General features: G+C 47.6%; 1 protein-coding gene across 1 annotated transcript; it reads left to right on the top strand.

Annotated features, from left to right (window-relative positions):
• Positions 1–71: 71 nt before the first annotated feature.
• Positions 72–24249, top strand: Shpk (sedoheptulokinase). The gene is made up of 7 exons (XM_050162831.1): positions 72–366; positions 6106–6247; positions 12992–13175; positions 13791–13943; positions 14613–14788; positions 17626–17826; positions 22597–24249. The coding sequence occupies exons 1-7, from the start codon at positions 205–207 to the stop codon at positions 23007–23009; spliced, it is 1431 nt and encodes a 476-aa protein (XP_050018788.1). The 5' UTR covers positions 72–204; the 3' UTR covers positions 23010–24249.
• The last annotated feature ends 822 nt before the right edge of the window (positions 24250–25071 follow it).

Raw genomic sequence — 25071 nt, 5'->3', positions numbered from 1 at the left:
CCCCGATAGGTCCCGCCTCTGTCGCCTCTCTACCTATCGCCGGGGGTGCTGTGTGTGTCAGTCTGCCGTCCTTAGCCAATGGGAAGACAAGAAGTCGCCAGTTCGCGTGTCAGGGAAGCCCCGCCCCCGCGCTGCCCTCCCCAGCGAAGTGTTCCTGGGCTAGCGCGCTGTGCAAACTAGCGCAGCTTCGCTGTCACCGCGGCTATGGCTTCGCGACCCGTCACTCTCGGCGTCGACTTGGGCACCACGTCCGTGAAGGCCGCCCTGTTGGAAGCTGCACCCGGCCACCCATCCGGGTTTGTGGTGCTGGCCAGCTGCGCCCGGGCTGCCCGGGCAGAGACAGAGAGCGCAGCGGCCGGGTCCCAGGTGAGGCAGCGTCCTGGAGCCGCCACCCCGGACGACCCTGGCGGCATCCCGGACAGCACCTTTCCGTGAAGAAGTACCTCTGACTGTCCAGTCTGTCCGACCTCCGCCTGCTGTCCTTTCCTCCAGAGCCTCGCAGCCTGCTGCAGCTCAGGCTAAGCCGTTAGATTTTCCCAGGGAGCTTTCTCATAGGCGGGCACCGATCTTCCCACTCTAGGGCTTCTCTGGCGGCCCTGCCCATGGTGCTGGATCCCTCTACTCTGTGCCCATCGCATTCTGTACTTCGACCTGAGAGCACTCGCTTCAGGGTAATAACCACAGGCCCAACTATCACGCTTGCTTCTCGTGGCTCACGTTTGCTCTGTGCCCTCAAGTCCAGACTTCGTTTTGTACCCCTTAGGCAGGCTGCGCTCTGGAAATAAGATGCAGAATTGGGCTTACCTTGCTCCTCTCACTCCGTAGAAGCGAAAGTGAACAGAAAATTTCACTTGGTTACTCAGAGAATTCCAGTCCCAGCAAGAGTCTCTATAGAAATGTTGTCAGTGCAAGAAGGAAGACCCTGAGATAAGTTGATTAAAAAAAGATTTTTTTTTTTTCCGAGACAGGGTTTGTCAGTAGCTTTTTCAGCCTTTCCTGGAACTCGCTCTGTAGACCAGGCTTGGCCTCGAACTCAGAGATCCGCCTGCCTCTGCCTCCCAAGCGCTGGGATTAAAGACGTTCGCCACCACCGCCTGGCTAGTTGATTAAAAATTTTAGAAATGAGCTGGGCGGTGGTGGTGCATGCCTTTTATCCCAGCACTTGGGATAAAAGTGGGAGGCTGAGGCTGGTGGACCTCCGTGAGTTCAAGGTCATCCTAGGCTACACGGAGAAACCCTGTCTTGAAAAACTAAACTGAACTAAACTAAAATAAAAACTATCTTTATAATTTTTTAAAAATGATCAGACTGGTAGTTATGCACCACAACCAGTGGCTTTTGAAAACTATAAGATAGCAAAGTACACAGTCAGGGTCCCACAGGATGGCTCAGCAGCTAAGAGAAATTACTGAGCAAGCCTGATGACCCGAATTCCATCTTCAGAACTCACCATGGAGGGAAAGAACTGACTTTAGAAAAGCTGCCCTCTGATGGCCACCTGTGCTCCACGACAGGCACATGTCGTACACACACACACACACACACACACACACACGCACACACGCACACATGCACACACACACACTATATGTACTATATATAGTCTACACGTATATATGGTATACATATATACATAAATATGTGCAGACATATGTAAAATCCTATGAGTTAAGGACAGTGGGCTCTGTTGAGAGATGATATAAGAAGCCTCAGAACAGACACCAAGCCTCAGACTCCACTCCTGTTAGTTTCCTGAAAAAGGAGAGTTTATAGTCAATTTATTTGCAGAAATTAATATCAAGGTAGAGTGTAACATCTCACTTTTTTATTGGCTTCAATGTGTTTCCTCGTCTGATCGAGGTGGCCACTAAGGGGTCTTCCAGCCAGAGACTTGGATTGAGTGCGGTTTCCCACTCTTGAGCTTCACGTCTCAGAAGCTCTTGCCCAGGGTCTGTATTCAGTTCTTTGGGGTCCGGAATCCTTCTTGCTGGGATGTGTTCAAGAAGATAAAAATGGCAGGAACTCTTCTAATTTTCCCAGAGGCCTTCACGTTTAATTTGGTCGGAGCCTCAGGGCATTTTAGAATGATATTTGACTTTATGAATTATGACATGGAGAAGCTGGCTCTGATTCTGGAGGACTGAGGAGCTGGGCCAGGATTATAGTATAATGGGTTCAGACCCTGCCTTTTTCTCATAAAATTGAGCCCCCTTCTCTCTGTTATGAGATAGGGTTTTGCTGGCCTCAAATTTGGATCTTCCTTACTTAGCCTCCTCCCAAGCACTGGGATTGCAGGTGTGTTCCACCCCATGCAGCAAAAATACAAGTTTTTGAAGGGAATCTCTGTTGATTGTCTGTCGTCTCTGGCTCTGCCTCCTCAATTGGTGGGGCACAGGGTTGGGCTGGTTTGAGTGAGTTGTTCAGCACTATTTTTTTTTCAAGTCTGAAGTTCTGGATCTTGGTATAGCTCTACTGATGTTTTGAACCAAGAAAGAGCAGTAACAATGACTTCTCTGTCACAGTATGGGTGTGCCCATTGTTCCGGGACTGCCCCTGGTCACACTCAACCCTAAAATGAACTTCTGAACACAGCTTTCTTGTCTTTACCCCAGCTGGCTATGTTCCTCCTCCATGGTCTCCGCCCACACAATCCACTCACCCTGGACCCATTTTAAACAGAGGCCCCTCTGTCCTGAGGGGATGCACCATCCAATGGCCATTTGGGGACTTTTAAACTGCCACTGTCTAACAGAAATGAAAGTCACAAATGTGGGCTACACATGTAATTTTCAATTTTTGAATAGCTATTTTAAAGGAAGTAAAAGGAATGGATGAAATTAATTTAATTTAGATTTTATCTATCATTTATTTATTTTGAGACAGAGTCCCACTATGTAGACCTAGCTGGGCAGGAACATATTATGTAACAGAGTTCTACCTGCTTCTGCCTTCTGAGTACTTGGATAAATTAATTTTTGTTATGTATTTTATTTAACCTAATGCATATAAAGCATCATCTAACAAGCAATGATAGAGATGTGTCAGTGAGATATTTTGCATATTCATGTGAATTCTGAACCAGCACGTGTGCCTTTAGATGCTCCTGTATTTGATTGTGAGTGGAAGCCGTAGGCCAACCTTGCATTGTGTTCCTCAGCCCTCAGGTTTTATTCAAGTTCCATCCCCCCACCCCACTTTTTTCTTTTGGAAAAAGTGTTTCTCACTGGCTTGGAGGTTGATAAGTAGGCTGGCTGACTGGCTATTCCATGAGCCCCAGGCAACAGCCTGTTTCTGCCTCCCCAGTGCTAGGATTCCAAGTATACATCACAGCACCAGGCTTTCACAAACACCAGTGCCAGGGATTAATCTCAGGTCCTCATTCTTGTAGGGAAAGCACCTGACTGACTGATCCATCTCCCCAGCCCTCAGATGTAACTTGAACCTTTCACTTCAGATTGGACTCATGGCTTGCACTTGCTGGGCAAGCAGTCTACTATCGAGCTGTAGCCCCTGGCCCACACTTGACATTTCTTTAGCTGTACAACTTTAAAATGTGTTCCCCCTGTCTAAGGCCAATGGCTCAGTTTGAACCTGTCCAACTCCTGTATTCTTTTTATGGTGTCATCTACTAGGGTCTCTTGACTTTTACTGGTATTAATATGATTTTAGATTAAACTCTGATGAATTTTCATGACTTTATTTTTGTTCTTTTTTTTTTTTTTCTGGGAATTGAATCCAAGGCCTTGTAATTGGTAAGAATGGGTTCTTCCACCAACTGTATTTTGTATTTCTAATCAGAGTTTTTTCATGAGTGCAGTAGAACCCAGGGCTTGGTAGATTCTAGGTTAATGCTCTACACTTCTCTCTGTATTTGGTACTATTTTTTAAAAAATATTATTTATTTTATGTATGTGTTTTATTTGCATGTACACCTTTATTCTGGAAGAGGCCATCAGATTCCACTTACAGATGGTTGTGAGCCACCATGTGGTTGCTGGGACTTGAGCTCCAAACCTCTGGAAGAGCTGCCAGTGCTCTTAACTGCTGAGCCATCTCTTCAGCCCCTCTATTTTGAATTAAAAAATTTACTTAAATTATGTGTATTCATGCATGTCCGTGTGTAGATTTTTGCATGTGCGTGACAGTGTCCATGGAGGCCAGAGGTGTCAGCTCCAACCAAAACTGGAGTTACTAGATGGTTGTAGGCCCCCAAAGTGGGTGCTGCCTAATGTGGGTATTGGGAGTCCAACTTGGGTCTTCTTCAAGAATTGTACATGCTCTGAATGGTTAAGATATGTGTGTGTGTGTATGTGTGTGTGTGGTGTAGGTAGGCGTCCATGTGTATATGGGTGGGTGTGCATATGTGTGCATGTATAAGCCAGAGATGAATGTTGCACATTTTCCTTCATTTGTCCACTTGGAATTTTGAGACATGATCTTTCACTGAGCCTAGAGCTTTCCAGCAAGCCTCAGAGAGTTTGTTGTTCTTGCTTCGCAACACTGGGATTATAGGCACATGTTGCTGTGCCTCACTTCTCTGTGTGGGTGCTTGGTTTCAAAACCAGGTCCTCACGCTTGCATGGCAAGCTCTTTATTGGCTGAGCTCTCTCTCTAGCCTCAGGATCTGCTTTGTTTACATTTATTATTCACTCATTTGTTTATTTTATTTTAAATGAGATCTCACTATGAGACTATGTCTCACTAGCTCAGACTAGTCTCAAACTCTTAAGCTCAAACGTTCCTCCTGCTAGGACTTATCTGATAGTACTCTAGTCTTTTTGAGGTTTGTTCTTGAGCTAGGGTCTCACTACATAGTCCTAGCTGCCCTGGAACTCTCTATGTAGACTAGGATGGTCTTGGACTAACAGAGATCTCCAGGTCATTGCCTCTCCAGTGCTGGGATTAAAAGCATGCTCCACGCTCCACTGTACTTGGTTCTTTGGGTCTCTCTTGACCACATCTTCCCTGTGTCGAGGCTCAAAGGATGACATTCCCCCATTATGGCATCTTTGTTGAGGAAGCCAGTGTAGGGGGAATGAAAATATCCTAACCAAGTTTTCTCCTCACCCAAACACAGAGAGGTTTTTTTTCTCAGATGTGTCAAGAGCAGGCTACAATCTGGACATGAGCCTCACTTTCCAAGTCCTTGGGAGGCTGAGGCTGGAATGGGGATTGTTGGGACCGGAGTTCAGAGCCAGCCTGGACAACAAGCAACATTGCCCGCCCCACTTTCCTCTCATTGTCCCTCCCCCAAAGACCAACCTACAAAGGTGCTTAGACCTGCCTTTCATCCCCCATGAAATCTCACCCTCAGGCTCGTCAGGAAGACCAGGGGATTGAGCCCTCCTGCATGGACTTCCCTTTCTCTCTGGTTAATTTCCATCCTTTGGGTTCACTTGAGTTTCAGAGAGACTCATCTTCCAGCTAATTTCTGCCCCCCCCCCCTTATCATGCAGGACTTTTCTAGTTTCTCTACATTCCCTAGTCTTTCTTTCCTTCATTCCTATAAAAAGGAGTAATGTAAACTTCAATGGTCCTGCGTCTTCTGATTCTCTTCCATGCTTTGATTTTTTTATGTCCTCTTGCTTGTTAATAAATTGACTTGCTTTTTCTTCTGTTGAGTCTATCTCTAGTTAGTTATCCAGTCTAGCCAACCTAGATTGGAGGGGAGGGAGGGGAATTTCATCTGCCTCTGCATTGCCAGCCTCTTCCTTTGCCTCTGTCCCGCCCTTCCACATTCCTTATAAGGAGACCCCCTCCTTATTTCCCTGCTGACTGTGGAACACACTTTTTTTTTCCAGCAGAGCCTGGTGTGTTGTTGAACAGTCTAGAGTTGTGGCTTCCTCCCTTGGGGTGGGGAGTGGGCCTTTGATGGGCAGTCTCAGGCCGGGCCCAGCTGGAGCTAACCAGATCCTTCACTTCTGTATCTTGGCAATGCCCTTGGAGGAGTCCTCTCTCTCTCTCTCTCTCTCTCTCTCTCTCTCTCTCTCTCTCTCTCTCTCTCTCTCTCTCTCTCTCTCTCTCTCTCGGAGATCTCTGGAGGCCCTTCCTCCTTGGTCTGATTGTTTGTTTGCCCATGCCCACCCTGTCCTGTTCTGTTTCCAGGGCCGGGAGCAGGATGTGACTAGAATCATCCAAGCCCTAAATGAGTGCCTTGATGCCCTCCCCCGGCAGCAGCTCCAGAGAGTCGGTGCTATCGGAGTGTCTGGACAGATGCATGGCATCCTATTTTGGAAATCAGGTCAAGGTATGCTCTGTGTGGGTAATGATCTCATGTTGTGGTCACTTAACAGACTAAGAACAGGGTTGCGAAGGACTCTTGGACCAGGGTCAGGTTGTCCTGGCATGGGCATAGTGCCTTGCTCCTCAGAACAAAATATCATATGCTATCTCCTGTGTTTTGTGTACGTTTTGTCTGAGCCAAATGTGTAGTGAAGGCTCAAACTGTCTGCTTGCACATCCATTATATTGCCTGTGGACAGCCAGGGAGAAAGTGACTTTGATTTTTCTTTGGGACTCAGTAGAGAGGATCTCACATAGCCTTCTCTTTATTGTGCCTGCTGTGGCTGGACAAGATGCCAAGCAGAGAGAACCGGAATCTGTGTATTTTAAAATTAAAATTAAATTTATCATTCTCTCTCTCTCTCTCCATTCTCTTCTTCCATTGTACGTTCTGGGGATGGAGCTCAGGTGGCCAGACTTGTGTGGGAAGCACTTTTACCAGCTGAATGATCTTGTTGGCCTTGGGTATAGTTGTTTTTTTTTTTTTTTTGAGACTCAGTTTTATGTAGCTCAGGCTGGCCTTAAACTCTTTAAATAGCTAAGTTTAATGTCTTTAACTCCCGGCCCTCCTGCCTCTACTTCCATGTAAACCCAGGACCTCATCTCATATGTGCTAGGCAAGTACTCTATCATTCAACTATGCCCTAGTTCTTGTTTTTTACTTTTTATTAATGACTTGGTAAATTGCCCAGGCTTGTAAAGCTTGGTAAAGGCTGTCCTTGAACTCACAATAGCTCAGGCAGACTGCAAAGAACTTAGGACCCTCCAGCCTCCTAAGTAGCTATAATTACAAGCTTGTGCCACCAGTCCCAGCTGGGTATAGTTTCTAATCTTTACATAATTTCTCTTAATTCTAGTTACTATCGCTTTAGTGGACGAAACATTCTTCTTGTTATTGTGTTCTTGTCATTTGGTCCTGGGGATGGGACCCAGGGCCTCGTGCATGCTAAGCATGTGTCTGCAGAGCATTTCTTTGTCTTCACCTGATGAAGGTTGGCCACAGGGCAAAGGTGGTAACTTTTGTGTGGCCCTCAGGGGAAGACTGTGCCAGGAGGACAACAGGCACTTCAGGTGCCAGGTGTCAGGGTAAGGATGCTACCTGCATGACCTCATCCGTCTTTCCCAACAGCGTTGTGATGAGTGTGACTGTCACCACTGTGCAGGTGAGCAGGAAGTTCAGAGAGGTTAGAACAACACACTCTGGCCGTACAGCGGCAATCGTGGTCTAGCTTTCAAAGGTCTCTCAGAAGAACAGAGCCACAGGAAGGCAGTGGTACAGTGAAGGGTGGGACTTCCCAATAGAATGTCTGCAGAAGGAATAGAATTTACAGGAAGCCACCAGCTCCCCAGATTGCTAGGCATTCCTTTTTTAAAATTATAGAAAATATCATACAGACACCCACTAGAAAGGGTAGTTTATAAAACCACCCAACCTCAGGAACATTATCATTTGGGCGCGGATGGGTGCTCTTATTTATTGGGATGGACTCCTGCACCTCCCAGACTCAGACACATGGCACTGCAGCTGGCCCAGCGCAGCTTTTTCAGGCAGAGAAATGGCTGCTTTGGGTTGATGGGTGATGTGGTTAAGAGGGTGGGATGCTGGATTCAATCCTGTCTGCCTAGAAAGCCAGGGACTCAGGTGCCCTGGGCTGAGTGGATGGTGACTCTCCTCATCTAGTGATGTGTCTTCTGAGCCTTGCCCTGGACAGGGCTGGGTATCTGCAGAAGCCCCTTGCTCCCTTGACTGCCTGTTATCAGGTCATTCTGCCAAGTGAGCTGCGTGGCTCCAAGCAGCAGAAGGCCAACCAGGGCGCCGGAGCTGACCTCTCCTAGGCAGTCTTAGGTTGTAAAAGCTTTTTAAATTCTCTAATTCTTCATTAACAAGAATAAATGTCCTTTTAATACTAAATCCCTTTCTAAAGGGGAGAGCAGGGATCTAATGTTTGTGGTCTGGTCATCCGCCTTCCTTTCTCCGAGTCTCCTGGATTCTGTACCAACCACACAAACCACCAGCCACATTGTTGGAAGAACTGCTTAAACTTTCACGGAGCCAGCCTGCTGTCTTGTTTTGCTCTCTGCTTCTGGGAAAGAGGAAGCAAGTTGGCTGCTGCTGATTCCTGATGATGGAGCCCAGCAAAGTCAGGTTTGGGATCGAGCTGTGCCATTTCTAATGGTGGCCACAATTCAGGCTGGTTTTAGTACCCACCACGTGGAGGCCGTGTGCTGGTCCCCCTGGGAGATGTGGAATTGCCTGTAGAAGCCTGTATCTTCCAGAACACAGCCAACATGGTCAGGCACCTGCAACTCGAGCAGAGGGCCAAGTACTTCAGTGAGGACACAGGCGAGCAAGTGGGAGGACTGGGAGTGACTGGCATTTTCTGAGAGGCCTGTGGTTAGGCCTGTTTTTAGAGTCCGCTTTCAGGCTCAATAAAAGAAGGAGAAAAGTAGGGGCCATAAAGCTAAGTGGCAAGCTGCAGACAGGGCGAAAACATTTGCCAGTGCAGAGGAGGTGGAGGACAAACATCAGGCGAAGAAAAGGCAGATGGACCAAAGGGTCCCTGACAAACAATTCCTGGAAGGGGAAATACAGAGGACACGCTGCTCAGTGCCCATCCTCAATTAGGAGAATGCCGATGTCAACAACCATGAGACGTTGTTTTCCACCCACTGGGCTGAAAGAAATGAAAAGGCCTGGGGAATCTCAAGAGTTGTCAAAGGGGTGGGAGATTGGCTTATTATAAATACTGCAGTTGGTATTTAAATAGTGTAAATTAACAGAGCTCTTTTGTAGGGCAGCTTGGCAAGGCCTGCTAAAAAAAGGGTGGCTGCTATGCCTCAGGAATTATACTACTGGGAACTGGTCCATGAGACGTCGCTGCATCTTTGTTTATAGTGGTAAAACTGTGCCATTTACCTGTGGGGACTCATTGCATACATCAGTCAGGCCCATGACGTGGGATGATGTTTAGTAGTTAGAAAGAATAAGGTACATTCAAGCATATTGACACACAGAGGACTGATGACATGTTGTTGAGCAGCAATAAACACAATAGACTATTATTATTTAAACAAACACACCCAGGTCAACCACACAAAACAAAACCTGTTGTGTGAAGGACAACAATAGACGGTCACCCAGTAAGAATGCACAGTGATAAGAAGGGGGTTGCAACTGAGCAGAGAATGGGCAAGCAGGACTTTTGCCTTCTCTGTAATATTTGAATTTTTTTTAATTGAGAATGCTTTCATTTATCATTGTGTTGTTACAAACTTCAAAATATAGTAGCTCTTTAACAAAGAGAAAGAATGAACGAAAGAGGGAAAGAGAAGGAGGCTTCTGCTGAGTCAGATTCTGGGACAGGCTTCCTAGGTTTACATACTGATTATTAGGTCTGTGAAGCATCCTCCTTTATTTTTTTATATGTGGGGATAACAATCACATAATCAAGGCTCAGCTTACAAGTGTCTGTAGTTCCATTCCTGTGGAATCTATTGCCCTCTTCTGGCCTCCACAGGTACTGCATGCATGTGGCGCACAGACATACATGTAGACAAAACATGGCAAATAAATAAACAAACAAATTGCCGCATACAGTGAATTACTATATTTATTCATTTAAAAAGTATTTATTATGTGTACAGTGCTCTGTCCATATATATGCCTGTAGGCCAGAAGAGGGTGCTAGATCTCATTACAGATTCAGGTAGCATTGCAGCTGTGGAGGAGGCTGTCATAGGAGGAAGTGCTCATTCCTGTTCCCGCCTCCCAGGAGAACTTAACTTGACACCAGGCAGATGCTGTAGGTCCCCGATGTCCAAGCTTTGGCCTGTAGCCTGCCTCTCTGCTGTGCTGCATGCAGGAATACGGACAGTCTGTTTGACAAGGTTCTTTTAGAGTCTTCGCAGCCATTGTTCCATCCATCTGGAACAATAGTCCCCAGCCGATTTTAAAAGATTTATTTTTATTTTTTAAAGATTTATTTATGTATTTTATGTGTGAGTGCTCTGTGTGCAAGTCCATCTGCAGGCCAGAAGAGGGATTAAAGGTATGCACCACCACCTCCTGGCTCAGCCTGCTTTCTTATAGAACCTAGGCCCACCTGCCTAGGAGGCCACACCCACAATTGACTGGGCCCTCCCCTATTAAGCACTAATTAAGGAAATGCCCTACAGACTTGACTACAGCCTCATCACTTTTTCAATTGAGCCTTTCTCCTCTCCAGTGCCTCTAGCTTGTGTGAAGTTCACATCAACTAGCCATCACAAACACTACACAGTATCGAAGGGTCGGGATGATGTCAGCAAGGGCAGCACAAAGGACATATAAAAAGAACCAGGGAAATTAGATTTGAAAAGCATAGAAGTTGAAACAGAGTGTAATACATGAAATTAATAGTAGAATGGATGAAACTTCTGAACAGATATCAGACTGAAAGGCCAGATTGAGATCTGTCCTGGGGCTGGTGAGGTGGCTCAGTGGGTAAAGGCTCCTGCTGCCAAGCCTGGCAACTTGAGTTTGATTCCCAGAACCCGCATGGAGAAGGAGGAACCAACTCCTACAAGTTGTCCTTTGATCTCCACACTCGCTCTGGCATGCAGATGTATACCTGTAGGAGTCAGCTGTCTCCTTTCACCATATGGATGCAGGGACTGAACTCAGGTCATCAAGCTTGGTGACCCGCACCTGTATCCACTGAGCCATCTCACTGGTCCTTCACATAGTTTTTGAGATAAATGGACTGGTCCTCTTTCAGACCCAGCCTCACCTAGAGCTCATTCCGGGGTGAGGATGGAGGTTACACCCACTGCTGCCAGCCAGGTGCAGGTGGGGGCCACGAAGAGTCTTTTGAGAGCCAGTCCAGCTAATGAGGCGGCCACTGTCATCATCCCAGGGGGAAGATGTCTCTGTGTCACTGAGCCACTCAGCATCTCCCACATAGTAGGTGGGAGAGGCAAGCAGAGGCTGGGCTGAGAAGGCTTGGAGGTTCCGAGGCCAGAAGTATACCTTGTACTGGTCATTTGGGTGTTGGCCAGACATGATGGGCAGGAACTCATTCACAGGTAGCATGCGTTGCAGAGGCTGGGAGGCTGACAGTTTGCGAGTGCCTGCCAGGCTCAAGGTGTATGCTAGTGTCCAGTAGGAGTACCCAGTCACCACCACACCAGGCAAAGCCTCCACAGCCACGTTCTCCTCAGGGTTCATCTGCTTCCGGCCGAGGTAGATCAGGTCCCACAAAAGCTTCTGAGCCACCACATCCTCCATCAGCCATTCTAGCAGCCTCTGGAAGTTGTCCTCAAAGTGGACATCATCCTCAAACACCACAACCCTGGCCAGGCCCCTGACAACCACCTCTTCCCAGATGGAGTAGTGGCTGAGGAAGCAGCCCACCTCACCCTTGGTCAGTGTGTGGCCCGAGTAGGGGTCCTGGTAGCCAGTGAGCAGGTCCACACTAAGGTGCTTAAGGATACCGCTGTTGAGTGTCCTGCCATCCACAGTCTCTCACTGAATCCGAAGCTCACCCTTTTCACTGGGCTAGCTGACTAGTATGCACCGGTGACCTACCCATCTCTGTCGGGGTGGTAGCCATGCCTAGTTTTTACCTGGGTGTTGTGGATTTGAACTCAAGTCTGCTTGCTTGCTTGATCTTACTCACTGAGTCATCTCTTCTGCCTTGGCCACACTTCTTATAACCTAGCCTTGGTTGTTCCCAATTATGACTTTCCCCATATTCTCTCAGTCAAATAAGTCACCAGTTAAGGGCATAACTAAAGGAATAATATTAGATACTGCTTAACAGGAGATACAGCAAAGGATGTATGGGAATCTACCACAGATGATGGTTTTAAACAGCGAAGGAAAGGCACTTTGGACCTAGACTGTTCCAACGGATGAAGCTGCCATTCAACCTTGAGAATATGATGAGCATCTGAGGCAGGAAGGATTGCAGATGCAGGAGGACCTGCGCTGAAAGCAGCTTGGTTAAAGTGTTTAAGTCAGAGCACAGGGGATTTCATATCAGAAGAGATAGATGAAATAAACTTGGTCAGCCCTCTTTAATGTCAAAAAATAATAATGAATTTGGGGATGGGAATGTGCTCGTGGTAAAATGTGCTCAGTATTCAACAGGTCCTAGATTCTATCCCTAGCCCAACAATAAGTAGTCAGCTCAGAACAAAAGAAAAGAGGAAACTTCTGGGTGATCCATCTTGTATCAAACCTAGAAAATTTTGTCATGATGAAGGTTGGAAGGACAGGATGAGCAAGGGACCTTGAGAGTTTGTTTAATGTCTTCTCTTATGAGATGGGGGACATGTGTATCAAGTTAGAGATGAATTTAGTAACCCAACCAAACCTGGGTATGGTAGTACTCTGGCACTCAGGAAGCTGAGGTAGGAGGATCACAAATTTGAGACCAGTCCTGAGCTAGACCCTGTCTCAAAACAGCCAGTCTAACCCAACCCTTTTCCACCCCCCACCCCCTACACATGAAGAGTGAACATTGAGATGAGGGGGGAGAACAGAGGTGAGACACACGGGAGAAGTGAGTGAGGTCACCCAGCCACTCTGCTCTCAGACCCATGTGTGAATGAAGCCCTGTCCCAGAGGGGAAGGTTGTGCTGTAAATTCACTGCAGAGAAGATCCAAGGACATGCCTGTACTCACTCAGTGCTGTGTTCTCCATTTTTGTCATCTCCTTTGTTGCAGGCTGTGAATGGACGGAAGGAGGGCCTGCCCTTGTCTTTGAGCCCAGAGCTGTGAGCCACTTGGTCACATGGCAGGACGGCCGTTGTAACAGTGGTTTCCTGGCTTCTTTGCCCAAACCAGCATCCCATCTCAGTGTGGCCACGGGATTTGGCTGTGCAACCATCTTCTGGCTTCTGAAAAACAGGTATAACAACTGTTCTTTGAATCAGCATGGGGTTTCTGGGGTGCGGACAGACAGGACTGTATCTCTAGTTAGTTGGTATCTCTTGCTCTGTACCTTGAGTGAGGCCTGGCCGAAGGTGGAGTCACAAGGTTTACATTTGGTCTAGAATGGTTCCATTTGTGGAGGCTCACCATTCTAACTCCAGCCCAGTAGTTAGTACCAGTACTGTTCTCAGCAGCCCCGAGTGGAGTGTGACAACTGGGCTATCTGTACAGTTGAAAGAGATGGGGGTGGAGGTGGGGTGGGGAGGGAGAGAGAGGGAGAGCCAGAGAGGGCAAGTGACTTGCCAAGGTGAGTTCACAGTGGGGCCAGGCTGTAGGGGACAGAGCCATGACCTTCTTTCCCAGGCATAGGGCCTCTTCCCCCAGATTCCCTCCCCCGGAGATGACTTGGGATAGCTTTATCTAGAGTGGCCAGGACAGCCTTTCCCAGGGATTTACTGCCTTGAGCTACAGTTTGTGAGCTTGTGGCTGTGCCTCAGCTGTGCCGTGTCTAGTCCCCTCTGTTCACAGCTAGGTACAGCATGAGCTTCCATATTCTCATATTGTGATGAACTGTTTCTGGTGTGACAAACAGCCCAGAGTTCCTGAAGTCCTATGATGCAGCTGGCACCATCCAAGACTATGTGGTTGCCATGCTGTGTGGCTTGCCAAGACCCCTGATGTCTGACCAGAATGCTGCTAGCTGGGGCTATTTTAACACCCAGAGCCAGAGCTGGAACTTGGAGATGTGAGTATGGCTTCATGGGTGGGTCCAGATGAGGGGCGTGCCTGCAGGGAGAACTTCAGTAGGGCTTTAGAGCTTTCGTCCTTGCCTGTATTTGAAAGAGAAGGGGCAGAGGCTGTCTGGGGGAGGGATGCTTTCGACTTCATTCTACATAAACCTTTGCCTTTCAGGTACAGAACTCCAGGGCCCTGTAAGTTCACTTTCTTCAGGGCTTCAATTTTGAGCCCTAAGACACAGTTAAAAACACATAGTAGTTCAGGTAAAGAGCTTTGTGGTATGCTTCATGCAGCCTTCACTAACTGTGAGCAGTGGATGCATGGGGTGTTCATGAGGCTGCTGGGCCTGGTTTGGTTTGGAATGCGCTAACCAACTCTAATGTACTGGGGCCCCAGTGTTCCCTTTGCAGAAGGTTTGTGTCCCCTCAGACACAGGTGTTGGAATGCCCTTGACATCTGGCTCACCTCTAATCCCTGTTCCCCTCCTCCTCTTCTGTTTATCTCTTCCTCTTTCTGATGACTGCTCACTATCTACAAAACCCAAACTCATGACTTTAAAAATGCCAGAGACGTTTTGTGGTAACACCGCATTCTGTCCTCCCTGCTGCTGTGTGTAGCTCTAGCACTGAGTTTCCAGGAACCGGTAAAATCCAGATGGCTCACTTCTGTTTTGCAGACTGGAAACGGCGGGCTTTCCTGCCCACCTGCTCCCTGACATTGCAGAGCCAGGCAGCACGGCAGGCAGAACCTCTCACTCGTGGTTTGAGATCCCAAAGGGCACACAGGTGGGCGTAGCCCTGGGTGACTTACAAGCCTCTGTCTATTCCTGCATGAGCCGAAGGACGGATGCAGGTAAGTCTGCCATTTGTTCCCTCCTTAGACTCCTGCTGCTGTCTCCTCAGTACCTTCTGACCCCAGGGTCTGTGACCCACAGCGTGGCCACAGGCTCAGCATCCTGTCAAGGTGGAAACTCCTTCATTTCTGCAGGAGAATCTCTCCTGCATTGACACCACCAGGGCTAGGAGAGGCAGAAGTCTACTTTTTTCTTTCTGTGTACTCCATGACCAAGAAAATAGAGATTATCTGGGACATGGCCCAGTGGCAGAGCACTTACCCAGCATGCCCGAGGCCCTGGGTTCTGATCTCAGCATGAGCAGTAAGGCAAGAGAAGAGACTAGAGCTGTTGTTACTGTACCAATGAAAGTTGTATCAGATGCACTTCTAAGAGCAGAGCCGTTTTTGTCAGGACACAGTCTCCATTTGGTTTCTTTTTAAGAATCTATAAAATCTAAGGACATGTAAAGTGGTGCAGACCCTTTGGAAAACACACCGTAGGTCCCCACAGGCTAAATGTGGAGTTAGCATAGGACCTGGTGATTCCAGTCCTAGAGATAAGGCAAGTGAACCAGAAACACATGTCCGCACAATCACTCCAGCCCAGTAGTTCGTACCAGTACTGTTCCCAGCAGCCCAGAGTGGAGTGTGACAACTGGGCCATCTGTACAGTTGAAAGGGATGGGAGTTCTGTGAGTGCTACAAAGAGTGAGGACAGACACAGAGCCGTACATCCCATGCTTCCACTAATGCCCCAATGTCATGGTATAGCCTTGGACAGAGAAGGATGATTGGTTGCTAGGGGCTGTGGTGAATGATTGTTAAAGGGTACATTTCCTTTCATTATTATTTTTAATATTTATTTATTTATTTATTTATTTATTTATTTATTTATTTATTATGTGTATAGTGTCCTGCCTGCATGTATGCCTGCAGGCCAGAAGAGGGCACCAGATCTCAGCACAGATGGTTGTGAGCCACCATGTGGTTGCTGGGAATTGAACGCAGGACCTCTAGAAGAGCAGCCAGTGCTCTTAACCTCTGAGCCATCTCCCTCGCCCCACATTTTTCCTTTGAGAGTGATGGGAATGTTCTAAAATTGGTTAGTGGTGAAGGCTGTTCCTAGGTGAAAGGACAACTTTTCCCACTGCAGGGCTGTATCACAGATCACTTCTGACACTGGGTGCACCAGGTTTCTACCTGCACCAGCAAGTAATGAACTGGGCAAGGGCAGACGCCAGCTGGGTGGCCTCCAGTTCAGTTCAACCCTGACACCTTCTCTTTGGAGGTATCTTCTGATCCCACAGGCTGAGAGCTCAGGTCTAGAGAGCTTTCTCCCCACGCCATTCATATCAGGTTCCCATACTCTCTCTCTAGTTCAGCTACGTTGCCTGTGTGGTTTAAAGAGCTATGTTAACTGGTTTGTTGTGAAGGATATAGCAAAGGATACAGCTGAAGAGGTGGATGTGCAGGGCAGTGCTTGGGAGATGGCATGTGAGTTTCTTTTCTTTTCTTTTTTTTTTTTTTAAGATTTATTTATTTATTATGTATACAGTGTTCTGTCTGTATGCTTGTTGGCCAGAAGAGGGCACCAGATCTCATTACAGATGGCTGTGAGCCACCATGTGGTTGCTGGGAATTGAACTCAGGACCTCTGGAAGAGCAGTCAGCGCTCTTAACCTCTGAGCCATCTCTCCAGCCTGGCATGTGAGTTTCTATATCTTCTTTTCCATGCCGCCCCCAGAATCCTCTATGTCTTAGTTACAGAAACTCTTTACTCTGTCCTTAAAAACCCAGGTCCTCTGGAAGAGCAGACAGTGCTCTTAACCACAGAGCCGTCACTCCAGCTCCTAAGTGGTTTTTTCTTTATGACAGAATCTTAGATAGCCTAGGCTGGCCTTGAACTCTCTATTCTCTATTTCTATTCCCTCTATTTCCTGAGTGCCTAGGATACGACTGTGCAGCACCGTGACTAGTTTTCTCTCACCCCTAAAAACCATAGGATTGAATATACTAGGATAACAGTTCTGTAACTGAATGCCACAGACTGGAAATTTATAAAGGGAAGGGTTTATTTAGCTTATGACTCTAGAGGTTTGGCAATACAACATTGAGGGGCCACATCTAGTCTTGGGCCTTCTCGCAGATCATGGCATGACAAAGGACATCACACACAAAGACAGAGAAAACTAGCCCGGGTGAGCTAGCTTTTCTAATAAAGTTGCTCTCACCATAACCCACAAATCCACTCATCAACGAGCCATCGGATCCAACTTGGATGGTTGCCCTTCTTAGCCTCATAATGGAATTGAACTCTGTCATGAGTTTGGGCGAGGGCATTCTAGGCATAGCAAGGCCCCCTCTTCCCCAGGTGGTTGGAGCAGGGTGAATGGGGTCCCTTCCCTGGGCCCTGGCCCCGAGCCTAGAGACAGGTGGGATAATATTGCTTCTGGCTTATAGGCTTGCTAGAAGTTTTGATGTGGCATAGCACAAAGATTCTTTATTGCCTTTTGAGGCTGTTTTTGCTTTTGTTGTTTCTGATCACTTAACAGGTAAAGGAATTGGATGCTGCTACAGTTTGGTTCCTAAACCTGCTAACTCTGGGGAAGTAGTGCACTATTGCTCCTGCTTTATTTTATTTATTAGACCGACTTATTTTACTTATTAGTGTTTATTTATTAGACCGAGTCTAGCACACACTTGGTGGGGACAGTTGTCTATGCCTCTTAACGTAAGTACTATTCAAGAACACCCCTATTTTGAACACGACCGTGCTTTCCCCTGCTCTGTTAGGATGTTATGATATGTGACCCCGAGTTGGCCCCGCAGGCCTCAGCTCTGTTGTCTTTGTGCAGTTCTCAACATCAGCACCTCCGTCCAGCTGGCAGCCTCCATGCCTGTGGGATTCCAGCCACTGCAGACTCCAGATCCTGCAGCCCCAGTGGCCTTCTTCCCTTACTTTGACAAGACCTACCTAGGAGTGGCAGCGTCACTCAATGGGGGCAATGTGCTGGCCACATTTGTCCACATGCTTGTTCAGTGGATGGCGGATCTAGGTAAGGTGTAGTCCACAGAGTGGTGTGTTTCCTGCTCATCGCCCTTGTCACATAGTGTGTACTGTCCAGATCCAGCTGAGTCCCTGCATACACACACACACACACACACACACACACACACACACACACACACATTCTTGCCTGCCCCGGGAGCCCAAGATTTCAGCTTCCTTTCCTCTGCTTCTGAAATGTCATTGTACATGTATATTTGGGGGAAGGCGGGTGGCCAGGTACTTTCCCCCAACCTTGACCATGGATTATTGCAACAGTTTCCCAGCTCCTTCTGACTCCATAGTCTTACTTTCTCCACTAGAAAGTCCAGGTCTTATGGCTCCTTACATTTAAGGCCTCCCTTCTGATGACAACAAATATCTGAAGAAATGGAATGACTGACACACATGAGTGAAAAGACCACTGGTGTTTGACAACATTAGGAAATCCTAATAGCACTTACTTCTGATGGGCAGTTCCTGCCTCCATTTTTTGGAAGGCTCCTTGGGAGTACCTACCAGGTTTTCCTCTGTGTATAGTGGCACATGTAACTGCCGTCTATCAGAGAGGTCTGTCCTGTAAGCACTGAAGGTCAGCCAACCAGGTTTAGGAAAATTGTGGCCTTCAGGTGCAGTGGTCACACTGGAACATGGCAGGTGCAGTGGTCACTGGAACATGTATGTCAAAGTCAGGTAACTGTAGGAAACATAAAATATGGGAACAAGGTAAGACACAGGCAGAAGGCACGCGGTAGTCTTCAACGGGCTGTGCACACAAGCTGGCAGGCTGGGGTTGGCAGATTGAGGGGTAAATTCTACCTTCTTGGCTTGGATCCTCCTAGTGTGTCTTTGTAGGGAGAACAAGAAGAAGGTTTTGAGTTGCAGAACCAGTCCTCAGACCATCCAGGCAAACCCCATATTCAGATTCTGCTGTAACTGGATTGGGTCTGTTTTCTTACTTGTTTACTACTCTGATTGGCACTGGGAACCTGGGAGAACGGATCCTGAAAATGAGGCGGATTAAAATCTCACGCAATAGCCAATTTTATTCAAGGCATCAGACAGTTTATACTCTGAGGGTTAAGAAGAGTCATGTGTCCAATCACAATGACAAGCCACACGTGATGGGCAAACCACACATGGCAAAACCATGCTTTTCCATAGAGGCTTATAAACAGTTAGCGACAGCCGGTCGTGATGAACAATCCACTCCAGCGGGGAGGAGAGGGACACAGAAGCACATTCCAGGAACAGTTCCGTGTTTTTGAAGAAATGGAGGACATAAGACTCATGTCTTATTTTCTTGGAGTTTTCTCACAAGCACTCGGCATTCCCTTTGCGTAACTCCGTTCTTGGACTGTGTTCTGGACGTTATTCCATGTATCTCTCTGTAAGACTTTCCACATTTTTGTTTCTTGTTTAATGAAGCAGGGAGTGTCTGAAGATCAGTGTTTTTACATAATTTAAGGTTTTGTGAAATTCTATTGTTATGTATGTTCTTGTCTTTTGTTTGAGCAGTTCTCCCTCAAGGATTCAACCTTACACATTTATATTCTCTACACTCTAAAGAGCACAAGTTTTCAGTTTTTCTGTTTGGGGATTCACTCAACTCCTTATACATTCTAGGCAAATGCTCTGTGCCTAATCCAAGAACAGAGTTGTAAGAACACTTAGTTATAGATGAAGATTTGTATGCCGAGAGACAGTCCTACCATTTCCCCCAAGTCCTAGTCTTGACAGGTAGACACCCTAAATCCTTACAGTTTCTCTGTACACTTTTTAGACACTCCAGTTTTGTTTGGTATGGGAACTAGGTTAATTCTTTTCTACTTTGTTTTTATTTTATGTGTATGGGTGTTTCTGTCTGCATGTATGGCTGTGCAGCACATGCATGCAGTGCCTGAGAGGCCAGAAGAGGGCACCACATCCTCTGGGACTGCGGCTAGAACGACCATGCAGGCGCAGGGAATTGAAACCAGATCCCCCGGAGGAGCAGCCATCTGGAGCCAGGGCCAGGGGCAGAATTTCATATATTCCGCAAATGTGGGCCAAGAAGAATTTTCTGGTGGGAAGGCTTCCAAACAGAGCCTACTTGGCTTCAGTGACTAGTTGGGTACAAAAGTGTCCATACCTTTAGGCTGTAGCCCTGGCACACTGTCCCTGTCTTCAGAAGCATCTTAGGCCTCCCAGACTTGAGTCTCCATGGGAGCTTTTGTCCCTCAGCATCTCCCTCCACAGTCAGAGACCGCAGGTGCTGGGCTCCAGTGAAAATCCAGTTTCACCTCGTGCTGTTGCTCCTCCAAACGTGGGTCAAGATCCCCCACTCTGTCACAGTCCCTCTTCTGCGCTCTTGTGCCCGAGTTTCTCATTAAAAAAAGCAAGGTGGAGGAGTGGATGGTAGTGGGGAGACAAGGAATGAGAAGATAGGAGGGAGGGGAAAATGAGGTTAGCATATAAAATAAATGAAAAATGTTAACTGAATAAAATAGAAAAAAAGTGAAAAGAGAAGAAAGTTGGAAGCTGGGTGTGGTGACACATGACTTTAGGTTGAGACGGTGACCTTTTATGGGTTTGAGGCAGCCCTGTCAGTTGTAGGCCAGCCCAGGCTGCATGTGGAGACCTTGTCTTAGAGGAGAAGCGGGGAGAGGGTGAGGAAGAAACCTGGGACTGGGCACATAGCTTGGTGATGGAGTGCAAGCTCGTATATGCCAAGCCTGGGTTTGATCCCCAGCACTTCAAATAAACACAGGAACAGAAGGCTGATATTTTAGTGACGGTCTTAGAGGGATCAAACGGTATGACTAGTTGCATACAGTACTGAAGTTGTTTTTCTCTCTCCAATTTCTGAGTGCACATAATTGAATTTATGTGCTAGATGCTCTGATCATGTGGCTCTACCGTGGCTGTCTAGGTTACTGGTTCCCACAAATGCCAGGCAAGTGTCCTATCACGGAGCCACAGTCTCAGCTTTAATTGTGGAATTTTAAAACCATCTTGAGGGCTTGGAAGATGTCTTAGTTGGTAAAATAAAAGCGTGAGGATCTGGGTTTGGAATGCTAGCATCCACATGAAAGGTGGAGTAGATGGGACCATTCACAGAGCTCATTGGCTGGCCAGCCTACTTAAAGACTAGTGAGCTCCAGTTTTAGTGAGAGACCTTGTCTCAAAAATTAATGTGGAGAGCGATTAAGGAAGACACCCAGTGCCAACTTTTGGCCTCCACATGGACATACACACGTGTGCACCCCACCCACATGCATGTACCCACATGAAAAAGTATGTATAGCATACATGCAAGGCTCTCCAACACCCAGTATTGACCTCCCCATGCTCAGAAATGCTGACTTAGCCTGGGGATTGTGTGGATTGAACGTGGCATTTTACAAACGTCCTGCAGGTGATTCCAATGCCATCCCATTTGCACTGCTCTAGCTGGGATCAGCATGCCCTGCCTCTGGGTGCTTTCCACAAATACAGGGTCTCACAGTCTGCCCTAGGTACCCTGAACCAGAAGCTGTGTTCATATTTCATATTCATATTTCAGAAGCACCTACAGCCTTAGGCTCATGGCTATCTAACCTGGCTGTATCTCAGAATCTGTAGCCTAGACCTATTCCATCAAAGGGTCTGGGAGTGGGACCCACAGTGCCTTCAGAGCAGCTCAGGTTATTATGGTGAACGACACTTACTAAAGATTCCTAGTCTGGGTAACTCAGGTTATTATGGTGAACGACACTTACTAAAGATCCCTAGTCTGGGTAACTCAGGTTATTATGGTGAGTGAAACTTAATAAAGATCCCTAGTCTGGGTAACTTTTTTTCTCATCAAAGTTGGATTTGTTCTCCCTTAGCTAATGGAAAGTTAAAGATCAGAATCATTTATTTTCTTTTTATGGTGCTTGATATTGAACCCAGGGCTATAATCATGCTAGGTACTTGTTCTACCACCAAACCATGCCTCAACCCCAAAGTGATTCTAATTTGAAAGTATATCGAATTAAAAAATCTTCCTTATTATCTATATCTTCCTTCCTTCCTTCTTTCCTTCCTTCCTTCCTTCCTTCCTTCCTTCCTTCCTTCCTTCCTTCCTTCCTTTCTGTTTTTTTGATATGAGTGTCTCACTATGTAGACCTCAGCTCTCTGGGTTCTGGAGTGACACGGCACCCAGATAATTGTGTTTTCTAGAATGTAGAGATAACATAGGATGGGGAACTAAAATCTGACTGGGACACTGGCTTGGCTTCAATCATCTGAAGACAGCAAACATTACTTCTTCCTGGGCCGCAGGTATTCCATGCGTATAATGAGGAATGGCTTAGGCTGCATTCATATAGCAAGGGCGGTTTAGTGTGCGATCCATGGGTTTCGGTGACACTGCTAATGGCTCACACAACAGTTCTGATGATGCTTGTTAATGGATGTTTATGTTGGGTCCTTTAGGAGCCCATAGCTATGCTATAGTTATGATGCTCACGCTAGGGTTAGGACTCACAACAATATGGATGAGCTGTTTCGCAGAAGTCTAGCTGTGGCCATAGGGAGACAAATGACTGGGGTCCAGCCAGCCAGACTGTGAACTGCTGAGCCCCAGAGTGTCTCTTCCTGAGGATCTGGTTTCAATTCCCAGAGCCCTCATGGTCGTTCACAACTATCTCCAGCTGCAGTCCCGGAGGATGTGGTGCCCTCCTCTGGCCTCTCAGGCACTGCATGCATGTGCTGCACAGTCTTTGCCTGCCTCCATCAGCTGCATGGTCTCACCCAGATCTTCCATTTCTGACAGGCCTGGAGGTTGAAGAATCCACGGTCTATTCACGCATGATTGAGGCGGCTGCACAGCAGAAAGACACGCATCTCACCATCACCCCAACAGTGCTGGGCGAGAGGCACCTGCCGGACCAGCTGGCCTCGGTGACTAGAATCTCCTCGTCTGACCTTTCCCTGGGTCATGTGACCCGGGCCCTGTGCAGAGGCATTGTTCAGAACCTGCACTCCATGCTTCCTTTTCACCAGCTCCAAGAGTGGGGTGTGGAACGGGTGATGGGGAGTGGGAGCGCGCTGTCCAGGAATGAGGTGCTGAAGCAGGAGGTCCAGAGGGCATTCCCTTTGCCGCTGTGCTTTGGGCAGGACGTGGATGCAGCCTTCGGGGCAGCTCTGGTCATGCTCCGGAGAGACCTCGACCAGAAGGAGCCTTAGTTCAGCAAGCTCTTTGGTTAAAGGAATGCTGGTAATCCTATCTAATCGACATTGCCAACATGATCTCTGGATTGTCCTTTTCCTGGACGGTCCTGTGAGCAGACTGCAAATTATACTTGATCTTGAGGTGCTATCTAAATTGACCAAGATCTTACCTTCAGGACATATGATAATCATGCAACCAGGAATCACTAATCAGATCCCAAACTAGTGCCTTCCAAGATCAGATCTGAGAGCTGATTGCAAATGTAAATGTGAGAGCTGGAGAGAATGGGAAGAGGGAGAGGGAGGAGAAGAGAGAGGAAAACACAGCTTCCTGGTCGCTAGGCTCATCTGTACTGCAGTTGTAGACAGAAAGGGAAGATGACTTCAGAGCGAACAGTCAGGTAGTCGTGGCTCCAATTAAGCAAAGAAGACTCGCTTTATGTCCAGCTTTGGACTGGTCTTTATAAGAGATCCAGCTTTGAGTCAAATGCATTATGGGAAAAATTCTTCCTGCAGGATTTTACCAGGTGGCTGGAGGCCCCTTTGCAGTCTTGCTGTCCCTCAGCTCTTGCACGTTCTCTGTGTGGAAAGAGGCCTAAGGACGGTGAAGCAGGATGGCTTGGGGGAGGCTGGGCTGTGTGCTTTCCTTGCCGTGTGCATTTTTTTTTTCTGGGAAAGTACTGCACCAGGGCTACCCCGAGTCCTCTCAACACAACTGACTTGAGGGCACATTCCAGAGGAGGAAAAGCAGGTGGCCCGAACAGCAAAAGGGACCAGAGTACTGTGGCGAACACTGTTCTGACAGACTGTTTTAAAGATGGCGGCCAGGCACTGAGCCTTTCCCATGACTGTGTACAGTCATATGTGCCCCTAGCCCCTGCCACAGGGGGTGGCCGGTTTCATGAGAGAACCCCTTATCCCACAGGTCCCACCCCTTTCTCTGTGGTGAGGGCCTTGCTGGCCTCTCATGGCTCTGGTTCAGTAGAAATGCCCTGTTCAAGTGGGCATGCGTATAGGGCCAGAGCACCATCAGTCTTCTCAAGTTACAGAGCCTTCCAGGAGAGTGTCACCATCACCACGCCTCCACCTAGACTCCTAGAGAACCCACGGCTTGGGGGCAGCTGTAACTTTGGGGAGCAGTCATGTTGTCTCTTTGTATGAGTCGTTTGCGAGCTGATTGTGGGAACCCATTTCATGAATTTGGCTCCCACTGCTGGCTACAGTTCAGGTAACTGAATAAAATTCATTTTCCCAGTGTCTCGTCCCTTTGATAAACACATACCTCTCTGTTCTGGGAAGATCATATATTACTGCATGGCTGATATGGCGGCAGGGACCCTCATACGTAGATATGGTGGTGCCTGCTTTTAACTCCAGCACTTGAGGAGCAGAAGCAGGCAAATCTCTGTGAGTTCTAGGTCTGCAGAGTGAGCTCGAGACCCTTTCTCAAAAAAAAAAAAAAAAAAAAAAAAAGGCTTTGCTCCATATTCACCAGGGCAAGGACACATGGCTTAGATCAGCCCATCAGGTGTCCTTGACAGTCAGGTCACAGCCCTTGAGGAAGGCCTAATGGTGGAAAGGCAGAGGGCTCCTTGGTACCCTGTCAGCTGAAGAAGCAGTGTTCTAGGATCATTTAGCTTCCTGAGGTGCAGCTGGCCTTGCATGAAGATTAAGATCTTGGGCTGGTGAGATGCCTCAGTGGGTAAACAGACTTGCTGCCAAGCCCAGTGACTTGAGTTGCGTCCCTAGGATTCACATTGTCCTCTGACCTCCACACCTGTGAAGTGGCACATGCATGTCCTGTTCTAAATAAATAAGTAGATGTAATAAGGTGAAGACCTGGATGTGTGTCCTCTAAGCCATGGAGCCAGCATGACGCTAGAACTCTGTGACCTTTTTAGGCCACGTGTCTGCTCTGCCCTCGAGGGCTGAGCCTTGGAGTTCAAGCTTGTTGACTAAATGCCCTGCTGCTGCGCCTCTGCCCGTGACCTCCATCTGCAGTGGAGGTGGGGTTGAGCAAGATGTCAGGGTCTCTTCTCTGGCCTGACGTTACAGCCCATCCATCGCTTCAACCCTC

The sequence above is a fragment of the Alexandromys fortis genome, unplaced genomic scaffold (assembly GCF_014885135.2).
Source record: "Alexandromys fortis isolate MF-2015 unplaced genomic scaffold, M_Fortis_MF-2015_v1.1 scaffold_84, whole genome shotgun sequence".
Lineage (NCBI taxonomy): Eukaryota > Metazoa > Chordata > Mammalia > Rodentia > Cricetidae > Alexandromys > Alexandromys fortis.
This window is presented reverse-complemented; position numbering and strand designations above follow the sequence as displayed.